Source organism: Diabrotica undecimpunctata, chromosome 2 (genome assembly GCF_040954645.1).
Source record: "Diabrotica undecimpunctata isolate CICGRU chromosome 2, icDiaUnde3, whole genome shotgun sequence".
NCBI lineage: Eukaryota > Metazoa > Arthropoda > Insecta > Coleoptera > Chrysomelidae > Diabrotica > Diabrotica undecimpunctata.
In genome coordinates, this window is record NC_092804.1 from 100,380,466 (window position 1) to 100,397,866 (window position 17,401).

Here is a 17,401-nt window from a genome sequence, read left to right on the forward strand (position 1 = left end):
AACTTTTCGCCTGGACGGGTCCAAGTTTTGCTAATAAAGTGATTATGCAAAAAAAATTATGGGAATATTTTTTCGAACGAAACCTAGCTTTTCGCCTTGTCTGCTAGAGGAACAGTTGCTTTTACTACTAATGTTCTGCTGGATTTACGATTTCATCTAATCACGTTTTATTTATAAATTAATTTTGAAGGATTTAAACTTAAACTAGTAAAACTATTATTAACTCAAACTATTAAAAACAGAAGTCTCTAAACGTTCGCATTATCGAATATTATTTTTGCCAGATATCTAGTACTATTCGTTGAGTAGATACTTAGAAATTTTTCGCATTTATGATTCTTAAGGTTGAACGTACTATCACTACTTCAACCTTTTCTCTCTTATTTGGGAATTGATCGATGATACATTTTTTGTTGTCCCATTTGATGCCATTATTTTTTGTTGCTACACTTACTTATTTAAACATAACAGTTGTGCTGTCGTTGTTCGTCTTTCTCTTTAACTGATTAATATATTTCGTACTATGCGTCATAGCTGCTCTTACGACGGTGTTGTAGAATTTACCTTTCGGTTCATTGGGATTTTTCTCCCGCAAACTATATACAATATATGTGCAATAAACCATGTCGTTCGCTGCTTTCAAAACAAATAAAGTCAAACCTTGATATAAAGAGTCTGTCTTATAATTATTAGTTTTGTCCCAATGAGAAATTTAATTTAACAGATAGAAGTAAACATTCCTTAACACAACAATCTTATGTGTGATGAAATATAGCAAAAAAATTTTCAAATTTTAAGATTTTTACCCGCTTTTTTTGGTTAAATTGTAATTTTAATTAAAATCTCTCGAAAATTCTCTTTTGACGAGAGCTGCTTCTGTTCGCCCCTAAACTACCTATATCGTACCATAGCTAGCTTACAATTAATTGATTGCTTATTTTTAATATTATTTCTTCTGTACAACTCATGTGTTATGGTTTTTTTCGAAATCAAATTATTTGTATATTGATTTTATGTTCAGCATTTTCAGTCAACATCTGTTCCTGGTTTCTATATCCATAACTTTAAATTTCCTTTTTTAATACTTATTTGACTCGTGTCAATTCAGCTTCATGGCGAAGCTTTATATAGTAGGTGTTATATTTTTAGATTTACACTTCATTTTGTTTTAACTATTATCATCTTTGTTGCATAGGTTGTGTATTTTATTAATCTATTATTAATACTATTATATATTGAGCGCTGTTCCTTTTTAATCCTTTTTAATTTTAGCAAATTAATTCTTTTCACACGCCTGACTCCTTATATGTTTAACAATTATAAGTCGAAGTAAGTGATATCAAGCACAAAGACCATTTGTAGATATTCCAAACATATATCCTACATAAGAGAGGCTTTTATCTGTGATGGTTGTAAGCAATCATTTGTTATATTTGCTTTTATGCAATATAATGATATTAAGTCGTCTTCAATTTGAGATATCCTTCTGGGTATCTATATATTTAATGCTTTCAGACGTACAGTGTAAGAGAGTAGATTGGATATTACATTTTTTTCGAAGTTATATATATTATATTTTTAAGAAAGCAGTTCTAAACTTCTTTTTATTATCATGTCCTCAGGATCCGGGCCTACCGTAATAAAAGCTTCCAAAAATGGACCCAGGAACAAAACATTAATAGTTGTCTTAATATTGAAACTAAATTGTAAATAGTGTTTGTACTCGGACTAATATTGTATTGCAAAATTCCTAAATAGTACTTAAATAGTATACCCAAACATGTTTTACTCCAAACACATGTTTTATATTGCTCATATCAGTTTATCTACTTAATTTTATAATATACTATTGTGCCTTACCTTAGTTGTAAAGACTTTGTTTACTAAACTTAAAACACTTTATTTTAATAAAAACTTTAGAAAATTCTGGTTTTTTATTATAAAATTGATAGAGGAAATGAGAACTAAGCGTAAATATAGATTCATTCTGTAAATTTCGTGCACATTTAAACAAAATTTTCATAAAAAGTAAATTACAATGCCATCTTCTTCAATTAGGATTTATTCTGCTAATTCTATTGGTTAATGCAGACATGCAACTTATATAACAAATAAGTACCACAAATAAATTTTAACCCTCTGACTATATCTTCCACCTTCAATACTCCCTTCTGGTATAGCTGTGTATCTGATCGAGAAGTTTTGTCCGCTCTTAATGTTTTCACCCAACTTTCTAGATGTATCTGCTTGAGTTCAGGTGCAACAATCGGATTCACACTGGTCTTATAAATTGTATTCTACTGTATAAAATTTTTTAGTTCATATATTTTCAATGTTTCACAACACCTCTTAAGGTTCCAGAAATTTTTTATGCTTACGTTGTTATTGTTCTAATTTCTTCGATGAGCTTTTTGTAAATAGATAAAATTGTAAACTTAATATTTTATTCTGTTATTTCATCCTTGCCAAAAATTATTAATCTATTGCAAACAAGCTCTTTTGTTAACATTTTAAATTCTTTTTTCTATGGTCATTTTCTATATGTGTGCTATTCTTGTATATAATAGATGTTGTCATCCATAATATTATTTCCTGTTGATAATTCAGCATTCTGCATAGTAAAAATTTTGTTATTCATTTGAATGAGGTGTGTCATAGTATTTATCATTTCAAAAGGGGTAGGGAATTAAACTTTATCCATCATGTAAATCACTATGAGTCTAGTTCTCACATTTATGTGTTATATAATTTTTTCTTGACTCCATTTTTAACTATAATTATTTAAATTTCTCATTATTTGGATATATCTGATGTTCAGTTGCTTTGTTTACGGGATTTTTTATTATTTTTTCATAGCACTAAAATTACCTCAATATATCTTAGTAACTCTTTATTTTTATTGCAGAATGAAATCTCTGGCGGAGAATCTAGCGACAGTTGCAGTGACGGAGAAATGGATACAGAAAATCCTCTGTCTGTATTTACAACCCCAGAAACTCCAAACTTTTCCTCAATATCACCACCTTCCTCACCATTTGCATCAAAACCAACAGTAACAACATCATCTTCCACACCGACCCTAAGCTCAAAACCTCAAACCAGTCAGCCAAATCCGCCAATTTTATCCCCACTGGTTTATCAGACACCCCAAGGCATGATGTACGCTGCGACGCCCTCTGCTGGCGGGGTAATTCTTAGTCTAGCACCGACAGATGGAAATAATGCTCATCCGCAATTTATAACTATACCGTTATCTATGGTCGCAGCTAACGGTCAAGGAGAAATTGACTTGTCAAAGAGGAAGTGACATCTGGTGCGATTTTTTATAATCCTGCGGTGTCGTGCTACTTTACTTCCTTGTCCGGTAATTTTTATATCGGGTCTTATTGTTTCTTAGTATGTGACTGTGCATATCCTACAAAAATACCGTTAAGCCCTATTAATTTTGTATTTAATGTTTTCATTAGTAAACAAAACAAGTAACTAAATTATTAACAATTATTTTATATACAGCGTATGGATATATTTTAAAATAGTCGACTCAACTGCAGACATAAAGAAATTATGCTTTTTATTTGATTTTTAACTTTTTTTCGTCGTAATGGATAATAAAAAAAAAGTATGAGAAACTTAATAAAACATACTTATTAAAATATTTTAGATTTAATATTTGAATATTATAACAATTGTATTGTGAGTCCTTTATAAACTATAACAGAAATCGACCTGCATATTTAGCAAGTTCTTTTAGATTAACTACGAGCAATATAGACGGTAATCATAGAATAATATCTACGTTTTATTTATACTTATCGTCTGGTTCGTGTATCATATTGTTCCTAAGCTTAGTCGTTGTTATCATCTTAGCTATTCCAATTTTGAATTCGCCCAACACGAAATATTTGATTGTAGATACAGCTACACTATTCTCTTACCTTTTGTTATTGTATATTTGATAGAGGAAAAAGGGAATTGGGAAAGAAATAGTGAGGTCTAAAGTGAAAGGGACACAGGGACAGTAGCTACTAATTGAATTGTGTAGTCGGATTTTGGAGTTTTAGCAATTCATCTTTATATTGGTTATTTATGTCGTATATTTACATAGTTATCCTTATATTAATATAATTTTTAATGATTAGTTTTTTTTAATTGCATATTTGTCTACTAAGCCATAAATATCTGAAACATTTAATAATTGAGATTACGGCCCTACCTCCTTTCTTACCCACTTTTTCCTATCAAGATGTAGGTCACTGAGCTGCTTAATTGAGAGCTTCTAATCTATCTCACTTTAGTGTGCCGTTTAAGATTACTTTTCAATCTTATTGTGTTAAGGATCTTCAGTGTAGCTTCTTTTACCTCTCTTTTCGTACGTATTCATTCCCTGATATATCTTGGATCATACCTGTTCCGTTTCAACGTTTTTTTTAAATGTTTTAATACTTCTTCTAAATTTTTGGTTTCATATATTTCCATATCCATATCCATGATCCTTTAAGGTTTTTATTATTTTTTAATTTTGTTTAAAGTGATTTAAGATGTTGTCCAAATAGCCATCTAATATGTTTGTCGTTTTAAATTTTCACGGTAAACTGGACATTAGGGATTGTTAGAATTTAAGAAATTTATTTATAAGTTCCTTTTTCCCATTGGTTCAGAACACAGAAATATCATTCACCAAACGTAATCAACATTATGACTTGTTATTTGGTAACTGAAGGACTTTGCAATAACTGGGCTAAATGGATTTCCAATTGCCACCCCTTTAGTCTGTTCATGAAATCCGTCTTACCACTAGAAATGTGGTAAGACAATGACGAAAAATGTTTATAATGTCTTCTGGGAACTACTGCTAAATGCCTTCTCACTAACTGACACCATACTAAACAGTAGAACTACGTTGAAACTCATTATTATATTCTTCTGTATTATATTTTTTATTTTCTTGGTAACGTTTTAGTATCCTTGACTAGCCAATGGATGGATAATAGTAACGTGATTAGATATTTTACTACATCGTATGTTGGAGAACCAATTGCACTGTCAATCGGTTTTTAAGGAATATTTTTCTTGCGAATTCTGGGAAGGCCGTATAGTCCCGATGGTATTAGTTCTATTTCTAAGGACGTGAGTTTGCTTTTACCCAATTTGGCTCGTCGGAATATTCGTGAAGTTTTAACAGGATATTATCAATTCTGACTTAAAGATTTTTAAGTTTTCTTGACATATTGTCTATTGCAGTAATTGATTTTAACTTCTTTTTTTGTAGGAAATAATAGCAGCTTCCATAGCTTTACCAGTTAAGCGGTCCATTTTATCCCAGTCACCACATTGTAAAGAGTTTATATGTTCAGTGTAATAATTTTCTTATCTATATCTGGGCCAGTTTTTGTCTGGTATGATAAGTGCCTTTAGTGCACGTTTCATACGGTTATGAATTCTATCATCTTAGATACTGAGTTAAAAAATACTTTCATTAAATTTTCACTGCCAAATTCGATTTTCAACAGTGTTGTAGAAATACGAGAGAGCACAGTAAATAAGTTTTTTCTATGCAAAGTCCCTCTAGGTGCTAAGGTCTCTTGAAATTGTCTTTCTATTAAGACATATAAACCCCTAAAATCACGTACTGCCTGGCCAAATCTACTTTATCTCTGATCTTGAGGTGCGCAGTGTGCGCGGTTTTTGATAGGCCAGGATTGGGAGACGCTCTTTTCTTTTAGTAGCGATAGAATCTTCTCTGTCTTTGTTGCCATGCTCTCTGTTCTCCATTTTCTCATATTACGGCTCAAGTGAAATTAGGTCGTCTGTACCTTAAACAATTTAAAAGTTCTCAATTACAAAAGAATTCTTAAAAGAAAGGGATATTTATTAATACAAACATAAATGTAACAAATAATTATTAGTACTTACATGTTAATTTAGTGTAACACTTAATTTCAATTTGGAACTTGATTACATATACTAATCTAACAACCGTTTCCAACAAATGTTTCCAATTACATTTCTTAGTAGTTGTTAATAGGTAAATTTTACACAAACTTCGTTTCTGTCTATTTAGTGTGTTTCATAAACCTTTTGTGTAATAAAGTCTCTAGAGAACACTTTTAACATTGTGTTTTTGTTTCTTTAGTGGGTTTGATAAACCATTGGTGTGATAAGATCAATTTTAGAACCTGATCGTTGTCATTGAGTTACAGATCTGACGTAATTCACTGAACCCATCCATTTGAAAAATAAATTTAATCGTAAAAGTATTTAAAAATAATAAAAAGTGCTGCGTGTCCATGTTTTCCTCAAAAAAAAAATGTTTCATGTTTTTCTTTGCTCATCAATATCGACTTAATACTTATAATAATACTTTATAAAGGGTGACTCATTTAGAGGTACTTTTTTTGGTGAGGATTTGATTAGAGATCGTGCATGAATACTGTCAAACTGACATTTCGCTTTTGTTCAATATTGTTTGACATTTCATGATTGAAAGATTTAGCCCGGCACAGCGGCTAGAAATTATTAAGTTGTATTTTGAAAATGGGTGTTTTACGAGGAATGTGTTTCGTGCGCTTAGAGCAATTTATGGTCCACATAATCGGCCTACCGACCATACAATTTGCTTTACGATTAGTAAGTTTAAAACCCAGTTTTCATTATTGGATAACACGCGACCAAATAGACCACATTCAGCACGTACTGAAGAAAATACAGCGGCGGTAACGGATAGGGTACTCGAAAAAAACGAAGAATCAATTCGTCGCCGTTCTCAACAGCTTGGCGTGTCATATGCCAAATACTTGGCGTATTTTACGTAAGGATCTTGGTTTTAAAAGCATACAAAATTTAATTGGTGCAAGAGCTGAAGCCGACCGACCTTCCGAGTCGTCACCGTTTTAGTCGATGGGCTCTAGATAAGCTTTCAGAAGATTCACTGTTTTCGAGAAAAATTTTGTTTTTAGATGAAGCCCATTTTTGGCTTATAGGTACGTTAATAAACAAAATGCCCGTATTTGGGGTGATGAACAACCCAAAGAGGTTTAAGAGTTGCCATTACACCCTGAAAAAACAACTGTTTGGTGTGGTTTATAGGCTGGTAGAATCGTTGGTCCATATTTCTTTAAAACAGAGGCCGGCCAGAATGTTACTGTGAATGGAGACCGTTATCGTGCCATGATAGCAGACTATTTGGTACCTGAAATTAAAGCTCGTGGTCTCGGCGACATTTGTTTTCAAAAAGATGGCGCCTTTTGCCATACAGCCCCTGAAAGCAGGGTTTTACTGCGAGAACGATTCGGTGAACAAATTATTTCACGCTTTGGACCAGGAATTCACCGCCTAGATCCTGTGACATCTCACCTCTAAACTCATTCTTTTGGGGCTACCTAAAATCCAAAGTCTACATAAATAAACCAGATACGATTAAGGCATTGGAGGCCAATATTACTCGAGTCATTGGTGAAATACCAATCGAAATGCTGGAACGAGTCCTCGAGAATTGGAACCTTAGAATGTACCAACTTAATCGTAGTCATGGCCAACATTTAAAAGAAATTATCTTTAAGAAGTAATTGTAAAGAATGGTTCTTTTGTACGGTAATAAATATTTTCAAATAAAATGTATTTTTTCATTGTTTTTTCTTGTTGAAAAAAGTACCTCTAAAAGAATCACCCTTTACTTAAATGGCTTTGTCAGTAGACAACACAATGTTTTAAATTTTTTCCCTAAATAGGTATGACCAAAAGCACATTCTAATGGTTTGTTTTTGTTTGTTTCTGTTTTTGCTATATGTATAAAAAGTTACATTTAAGATATTTAATACTGTTTGCCTTAAGCCTTAAGACATTAGACCTAACGGGCATTGGAATTCTTTCTAAAATGATCTTAAATTGTGTAACCTTTTTTGTTTCTTTTTTGTAGAGGATTACTTTTTAAAAACAGTTTTAATACTGCACTAGATTTATTAAATCTTTCGTTTTTTATTCACTGTACCGCAGCAAATAGAAGGATGATCTACCCTGATCATCACTGATCTAAATTCTTATAATTTAAATTTTTTCTTTCACACGTAATATTTCTACATACTTCACACGGCCATTTCAAGTAATAATTAATAGAACTATAAGTTAATATTGTTGCTAATTAGTAAAACAATATTGGATGGGTATCAAAGTAAAGTTAATTGTTTGCTGAAGAGCAAACAAAAAAAGATTGTTTCCAAATCCTCATTAATAAATACAATTGTTTGAGATTTTATTTACTGCTAAATAAGTCGGCATCATATGTTTATGTTAAGTTTTATAAAAAAGTTCTGCATAATCTAAAATCTTATAAACTATCATCAAATATTAAATTTTATTAGTCGTATACGCGGATTGTCACAAAATATGAATTGTGGATAGTGTTATTTCTTACGACTTCTCTTCTCATAGCGCCGTCTCCTTTCGAAGATTGGCGATCCAAATGGCAATTGTAGTTTTGGAAACTGCTGCGCGAAAGATTTCTGCAGATGAGCGGTCGAACCATCTTCTCAGGTCTTTAAGCCACGAGTTTGGTCTTTTCCTTGCAGTATAACTTGAAGTAATTCGTATCTTTCGCGTCTGAACACAGGACCCAAGTATTGCATTTTCCTCTCTTTGATTATTATTAGTAATTCTTTTTGTTTACACATGCGACGAAGAACCTCAACATTAGTAACTCTTTGAACCCATGGAATTCTCAATATTCGCCTATATATATATATATATATATATATATATATATATATATATATATATATATATACATCTCAAAGGCATGTATACTTTTTTCTATTTCGAGTCCATTGTCCAACTTTCAGAGCCACACAGTAACACAGAAAAAACGTAACATCTGATCATTCGGATACTAAGCTGCAGACTAAGGTCTGATCTTGTTAAAAATGTTTTCATGCTCATGAATGCTTTCCTTGCTTGTTCGATTCTTGATAGGATTTCTATTTTTGGATTACACTGACTATTTATATTTGCTCCCAAATATTTTATGGAATTTACCTGTTCTATTATTTGACCCTTGGCATACACATGTACGTTTATTGGTGTCTTTGAGAATACTAAAGTTTTAGTTTTGGAAACGTTTAGATGTAAACCGAACATTTCGCTATGGTGAACTACCGCATTTATTATATTTTGTAGTTCTTGTCCGTTGCTTGCTATTAAGACGGTATCTTCAGCATAGTTGTCTATGCTAATTCCGTTAATCTTAATTCCGGCTTCGACCTCATCTAATGCTTCTCTGAATATAGACTCCGAATACAAATTAAACAGTAGCGGTGATAAGACGCAACCCTGTCTCACTCCTATTCTGATTTGTATATCTTCGTATGTTGTGTGCTCTATTTCAATTGTTGCCCTTTGGTGCCAGTATAGTTCTGAGATAATTCGCAAGTCTTGCTCGTTAACTCCAGTTGTTCTCAGTCTTACGACTAAAAAATTTTAATATCTAATGATTTTATTCTAGGTTTTGGATCATTTAGTCATATAAAAAGTTTTAAATGTTCTAAAACCCAGAATACAATTATCAGTTATTTATTTTTTTAGTCAGATACGCGGTTTGTCAAAAAATAAGAATTTTTTGTTAGAGTAGAGTAGAGAATTGTTTGTTATCAATGTCCACAATTTATATTTTTTGACAAACCGCGTATATAACTAATATGATTTAATGATTATATTTTAGAACATGCAAAACTTTTTATAAAGAATAACTTTTTTTTCCTAAAACTAAAAATAAAATATTTAACTAACTTAATATATAAATAAATAACTTTAAATAACTATAACATATGTATATATATATATATATATATATGTACATATATATATATATATATATATATATGTACATATATATATATATATATATATGTACATATATATATATATATATATATATGTACATATATATCTATATATATATATATATATATATATATATATATATATATTATGTTTGTGTACGTAAAAATAACAGAAAATCCGTTGAGTACCGTTATGTCCTTTTTCGTTTTGTTTACTAATACTTCTATATATGTTCGTATATGCACAAAGGGCCATTGGTTCGACTTTTGTAATAATTCCAAACAGAAATAAAATTATTACTAAACCACAAACCAAACGAGGACCAAAATTTAACTTTATTTACTAAAAATATTTTACGTAAATGATTTATAACTTTTAGAATCTTGTATTTTTTATTGTTGATGGTTTTTACTGCTTTAGATATATTTTTGCAAGTCGTATTTATATAATATTATGTTTATGATATTTTTTTATGAGCCTATTTTGATAGGTGGTTAGATGTTCATAGTGGTACAACAAGCCTGCGAACTTACCTTAAAAATAATTTAGATAGGGGCAGAAATAAAGAGAACAATTTTATGAACATTAGTTTTCATATTAAACGTACTTTATTTTTCGTCTAAAACTGTTTATTCTTAAATATATTCTCGCTTTCTGCATTTATTTTATAAGTTCTCTGTATTTTACTGCGTTCACGATTTTGCTTATATCCATTTATGAGATTTCTAAAAATATGTATATACCATTATATCTTTGGATCCTGCAACTTAATGTGTCTAGTAGTACTTAAGGTATCAGGTATCTATTATTCCTAAAAATTGCATAAATTGCCAAATTAATATATTATCTAAACCAACTAATCAAAATTTATTGCTTAAAATAAAGAGAGATTAACTTAATCTAATCGTCTTCCGGGTCACAAATTTTTATATCAAGTAGAGGAATGTACATATATCTTCAAAAGAATATTTAGTGTAAAAGTCCGAACTGAATGTGAAACCTCTGAATGTGGTAGCAATCTAGGCACCTGAGAACAACAATTAGATAAAAACGTACGGGAAAACTTCTATGAACACCTACAGACTGGAATAAACGATACCCTAAATGACGAATATATATATATATTATATTATATGACGAATATTTTAAATATTCACACAGAATTTGAGTTAAACGTCATTAATTTATTCTTATCATTCGACAATACCTTTATCTTTTAATGAGCGTTCGCCTCTAGTATCAATATTATTTCCACCTGTGCCATATTTCAGATTTCTCTCATTTTGTTTAGGATTAAGCTTGGTATCATCATACCAATTAAAAAATATATGAATTTCCTTTGAAATTTTTAGTTCAAGAATTACTTGAATGATTTTTGCTCCCAAATTATTGAAAGTTATAAACGAAATTGTGTAAACGCTGCGTTTGTGCCATTCAATCTATAAATATTATAGGCATAAATTCTGGACATTATTTTAAAACTTGGGGCTTAACTTCAGTTTCAAGAATGTGCATCACCGATTTTTTTGTAGTTCGTCTGCATGAATCAGGTTATTGGTAGGCTTAAAATGCTACCAAGATTGTCTTCTTCTCTAGTGTAGAGAGAGCTCTTTGATATACATTTTCTGCGAACAAAATATTCTTTATAAACTTTTACCATTAACTGTTAGAAATGAAGGTTTCTTATAAGTTCTAAATGTTTCTAATTTTGCTTGCTTAATTAGCTAATAAAATCAAATTGACGTAGTAGAATTTTTATCCAACGTTGAACTAATAATCGAATCATACAATTCTATAAAACTGTTTATTACATTTACAAAAAAAAAACTTTTTCTTAATAATTAAATGTTTATCAATATTTGTTAATTTTTGAATAACTTAAAATTAACGTAACAAAACTAGGTATGACATTTTTTAAAATCGACGAATGAAAATGACGAATAATGTGGAAGACTTAAATGGACTATAAATTAGAAAAGGGAGCAAGAATTTATCGAGTTAAAATGCAAACTACGAATAATTTAAATGTTGGTTCAAAAAACAAGAATTTTTCCACCAATATGGTATTGTGGGTAAAAATCCTTCTCTTCATTTCTTCTTCTTTTGACATCATAACCTTGGATGGGTATTTGCCTATCTGGATATGTCCTTCCATTCAGATCTCTCTTGGGCTCTTCTCCTCCATTGTCTTATATTCATGGTTTTCAGGTCATCTTCCACGTTATCCCACCATCTCGTCCTGGGCCTTCCTTTTTTCCGCCTTCCTACCGGCTTCTACTGCAACATCTTCTTTGTCGTTTTCGTGTCTTCTTGTCGCTGAACATGTCCCAGCCATGACAGTCTTTGACTTTTCACAAATCTTACAATGTCATACCTTTTATTCAGTTTATTAACCCCATCGTTTCTAGTGATTCTCCATGTGCCGTCTTCCTCTTGCACCGGGCCATATTCTTTTCTCAGTATCTTTTTTTCGAATGTCCTGAGTTGGACTTCCTCTTTTTTCGTCATTACCCAGGTTTCACAACCATAGCTTACTACGGGATTAATCAAAATTCTATAGATAGTCATTTTTGTTCTTTTGTCTAATAATTTCGATGTCTTTTATTAGCATAGTGTGTACGATTTCCACTGGAAATACGTGCAATAATTTCGCTACTTACAGAATTCTTCTGATTGATTTCTATGCCCAGATATGTGAAGGCATCCACACGTTCAATAGTATAGTTCTCTATTGCTATAAAAAAAAATCCTCTTACCAAAAATTTCGTTTACACTTTACACGTATAATTAACGCGATTGAGCGCTACCCGCTCGTCGGATTAGATTTTGTATAACTTTTTGATATCTGAAATCTGAACTTTTCCAAAAAACCTTTTTCTTCAAAAAAGAGTTCTGACACACCTCATTTTTTCTGGAAATATCCATAGTATATTGTATCAAATCGAAATATTTAAAGTGCGTCGAGATAAGTTAAATATAAAATTTCATTAAAATTATAAAATCAACATTTTTCCTTTTTCCTTGTTTATTTACATGTTCTCCACTTTAATCAAAACATTTTATTTAGAAAAGCTGTACAGATTTGTATTCGAACATTTTGGTACCAAATTAAACCGGTTGTCAACGAGTTATAGGCCATGGTTACGCCTTTACGAAGAAACTTGACAAAAACCAGAAAATACTATTTTAATACCAAAAGGAAAACCAATTAAAGAAATACGCAAGTTTTCCTTCATTTAAAAATAAACTGCCAATGGACACAAAAAATATTGATTAAATAAAAATATATTTACCTTTTAGGCGTTTAGCCACACAACCTAAGCTTTTGAACTTTTTAAATCATAGGTGAATTTCTCAACAAAGACACAGGTACAATACTATGACGCGAGTTAATTAACTAATCCAATCATGATGTAATAATTTATAACCTTACTTGCAAAAATGAAAAAGGCTTTAACTTTAAGGCTTTTAACTTTCTAAAACCACAATCCAACCAACCATTTTGAACTGTAAAATGATCCCTTTTATCAGGAGGGTTGAAATAAATGTGTAAGTCGGTACAAAATTAAGCTCAAATCATATGCGTCTTTTTTAAATCAAGAAGGGAAGTGGCGGAAAAACTTAAAATTACCAACTTAAAATGTACCAGCGTGGGTTAAAGTTTGATCGTGATATATAATTTATAGACCAAAAGCTACTGAATCCTGCAAGTAACGTTGTGTCTGTAAAGCTAAAAATTCTTATATATGATGAGTCACAGCATTCTAAGTAGTGTAACCATCACCTGGCTCGTATCAACCCTGCACGTCATCAACCCCTGTATTTTTGAAAGTGTAGAAAAAATTAAAAAAACACCTATTCCTTTAAGCTTGAAATTTTTATATGATTTTGTTCATTCATTGAAAAGTTTAAAAAAATTGACAGGCGTTTTAAATGGACACAAGTAGCCGACGGGTGAACCGAAAGGCGAGTAATATATGAATGAAAATAAACTTTATTCTTTTAAGTTGAAATTTATATTAATTTATATTTATGTGTTTGTTTAAACCATTTAGAAATGACGTATCATGAAAACTAATAAGATCGATGCCAATTACATTATGTATAAATAGAAATTATGGCTAAATTGTTATGATAAAATGTACATATAAAACAAGTGGTACTAAGGTTTTTATGAAAAAACTAGGTATCATTCCTCAAAGTTACCTCTATGCCAACGGAATCTGCAACAACAATTATTGTGATCTTTATATATTACAAGTATTTGGCAAAATAGCCACTTAAAAGTGCCAACGGGTCTTAAAGGCTAGAAATTCTGATAATGCTGAGTCATAGCATGACAAGTACGGTAACCATTAGGTACCTGGCACACATCAGCCCTGCACGTCATCAACCTCTATATTTTTGAAAGTGTAGAAGAAATTATTTTAAATAAAATTCTAAACACATCGTGGTAATACGCCATTGACCTCCACAATAGATTTCAAACAGGCCTACGACTTAATTGATAGACAAAAATTATCTATATCAAATATTGCATAAATTTACAACATACCCCAAAAATACATCTGACTAGTAAAAGCAACAATGGACTCGTCAACATCAACTGTGAGAGTACAAAATGAGCTCACTGAGAACTTTGCAATAGTCAAAGGATTAAAACAAGGAGACGGGCTGGCACCGACACTATTCAACCTGATTCTTGAATATGTGATAAGACAACTGAATATAGAAAGAGGTTATCTACTAACAAATAAATCTTTACAGATTGCCGCCTATGTCAATGACATTAGCATCATGTCTTGCAGGACAGAAAAGGTCGCAGGAATATATTCACAATTAAAAACAGGGGCAAAAGAGACTGGACTAGAAATAAATATTCAAAAGACAAAAAAATAACACAGGCAGAAACTAGGGGAAACAGACGCACAGTTGAATTAGAGGACGATACTGAAACTCTAGAAAGTTTCACATGTCTGAGAGTTACATTAAACACGGAAGGAACAGAAGAACCAGAAATTCAAAGAAAAATGGTAAAGGGAAACAAAGCTTACTTTTCACTGGCCCATGTGTTCCGCTTAAAAAACACACACTGAAAATAAAAAATCAGGCTCTACAAAACTATTAGCAGACCAATAGTATGTTATGGATGCGAGACATGGGAGAAGACACAAAACGAAAGCTGGAATTATTTTAAAGGAATAATATTTGGACCTATTAACGAAAATGGAGTATGGAGATCCAGGTGCAACCATCAATTTTACCAACTGTTTAAAGAGGCACAGATCTCAAAAAGGCCACGGAAAGGGTGAGAGGATGAAGTGGCAGCGAACACGCAAAATTTGCTAGACATGAGAACCTGGAGGAGATCGGCGAGGGACCGGCAATATTGGAGGCATAGTTTGGAGGAGGCCAAGGCTCCATTTGGGCTTTAGCGCGATTGGAGAGAGAGAAAAAATTAAAAAAAAGCTTCATGTAGTCTTCAAAAGTCCATGTATGCTTGAAATTTGTATATGATTTTGTTCATTTATTGCGAAGTTTTAAAAAAATTGACAGGACTTTTCAATGAGCACAAGTACCTGACAGTTAATCCGAAAGGTATGTCATATATGAAGGAAAATAAACTTCATCCTGTGAAGTTAAAATATATATATGTAAGTATATGTTTGTTCTCGAATGTAGGAGAGGAGCCGGCCACAAACAATTATCCTGGTTAAGGAATATTAAAGAATGGACAGGAATACACAATACAGGCGAGCTGTGTCACGCCGCCAAGAACAAAATTCTAGTAATGAGATAGTCGCCTACGCACTTTGGTGTATGGCATGTTAAGAAGAAGAATATGTTTCTTTAAACGATTTAAATAAGTAGGTAAAATGACGTATCATGAAAACTAATATCATCGATGCCAATTACATTATGTAAAAGTAGAAATTATGGGTAAAATATATTTTAATTGTTACGAAAAAATGTTCATAACTTTTTAAATTAATCTTTATCATCATATATGATTCGTTATTACTTATTTCATCATCTAAAAAGAAAGAGAGTTTTAATACTTCAATAATAACATTACATCTTGGATCTGGCGCTCAATTATAGAATTTCATATATTTTTCTGAAATTAAAAAATTGTGTGTTACCTGTAATGTGTTCTTTAGCTTCACTTAACTTAGTCTCAGCAGTATCAGTAGGTTGTTGGAATAATATTTCATAGATAGAAGGAACTGTATCTCCTACAAACCAGTTAAAAACGTAATTTTCATCGATTAAGTTCCAACCATTATCTTCAAGTTCAAGAATCGTTAGCACTTATAAGTGACTATTTTGCCAAAAAGTTGTAACATATAAATATCGCAATAATTGTCGTTGCAGTTCCCGTTGGCATGGAGGTAAGTTTGGGAAATCATAACTAATAAGTTTTTCATAAACACCTTAGTGCCTACCACTTGATTTATATGCAGCTAGAAACTTTTCATACCGTGCTTCACTTTGACAGATTTAATCTCGTATATTAAATTTGACAGACAGACTTTTCAAGTATTGGAAAAACCTCAAATATCCTCTCTAATATTTCATTATTTCCTAATGGTGCAAATGCCTTCTGAAATAGAATATTTTTTTTAATAATAGATAAGACTTTTTACCCTCTTCTTAGAAAACTTAGATTCAAATCACATCCGGATAATGCGTGAAAGTCAGGTAAACTTTGGCAAAACGGGCCCTAATTTAAGAGCGTAGGCGCAAAATTTCGGGCCAATGCTTTTTAAATGCAATAATTTTTTTCGAATCCTGAGAAAACTAACAAATATTTTTGAAAAATTTAAACGCAGAATGAAAGATTACATTATTACCGAGGGCCGAAAGTCCCTTAGAATAAACAAAAAGTTTTTTTGAATGAGATATTTGAAATTAAAAATCACACTAGATTTTATCTTTTTTTGTCACCCCTGTAACTTATTAAAATAAAGATTATAGAAGTTTTCAGGGACTTTCGGCCCTCAGTAATAATGTATTCTTTTATTCTGAGTTTAAATATTTCAAAAATACGTATTAGTTTTTTTAGGATTCGAAAAAAATGAATGCATTTAAAAAGCATTGGCCCGAAATTTTGCGCCTACGCTCTTAATGTGTAATTGTGAAATATTAATCGTTATTTTTTTAATTTATCTTACCATATTTCATATAGATTTTTAAATTATTGTTGCAGAGGTGGTCCATAGTTCCTAGCATTATTATTAAAAGGTCTGTGTCTGACGCTTTTATTAAAACATTTGATACGTTATTATCCATTTGGCACACAATGATATATTATTTTTCGTTTAAAATCTTCCTAACGTCTCTTACTTTCACTATCGAAGCATCTTTATCCTTGCCTGGCAAGGACTTATGCTAGCCAGAACCTTCTGTCATTTTACCTACTTACTTTAAATCGTTTAAACAAACACATAATAATATATAAATTTCAATTTTACAGAATAAAGTTTATTTTTCTACAGCCGTTGCGAAAATAAAACTTTTGGTATGATTTATTAAATCGAAAGTACCATTTTACACAACTCGTACCGAA

At 31.3% G+C, this 17,401-nt stretch overlaps 1 protein-coding gene across 1 annotated transcript in view; it reads left to right on the plus strand.

Moving 5' to 3' along the window:
- The window catches only part of bs (serum response factor blistered), a 396,649-nt gene extending 386,854 nt beyond the window's left edge, over nucleotides 1-9,795 (plus strand). The window contains exon 4 of the mRNA XM_072523254.1: nucleotides 2,906-9,795. Within this exon, the coding sequence (XP_072379355.1) occupies nucleotides 2,906-3,307 (402 nt within the window). The 3' untranslated portion in view covers nucleotides 3,308-9,795. The remainder of the gene's footprint in view (nucleotides 1-2,905) is intronic.
- The last annotated feature ends 7,606 nt before the right edge of the window (nucleotides 9,796-17,401 follow it).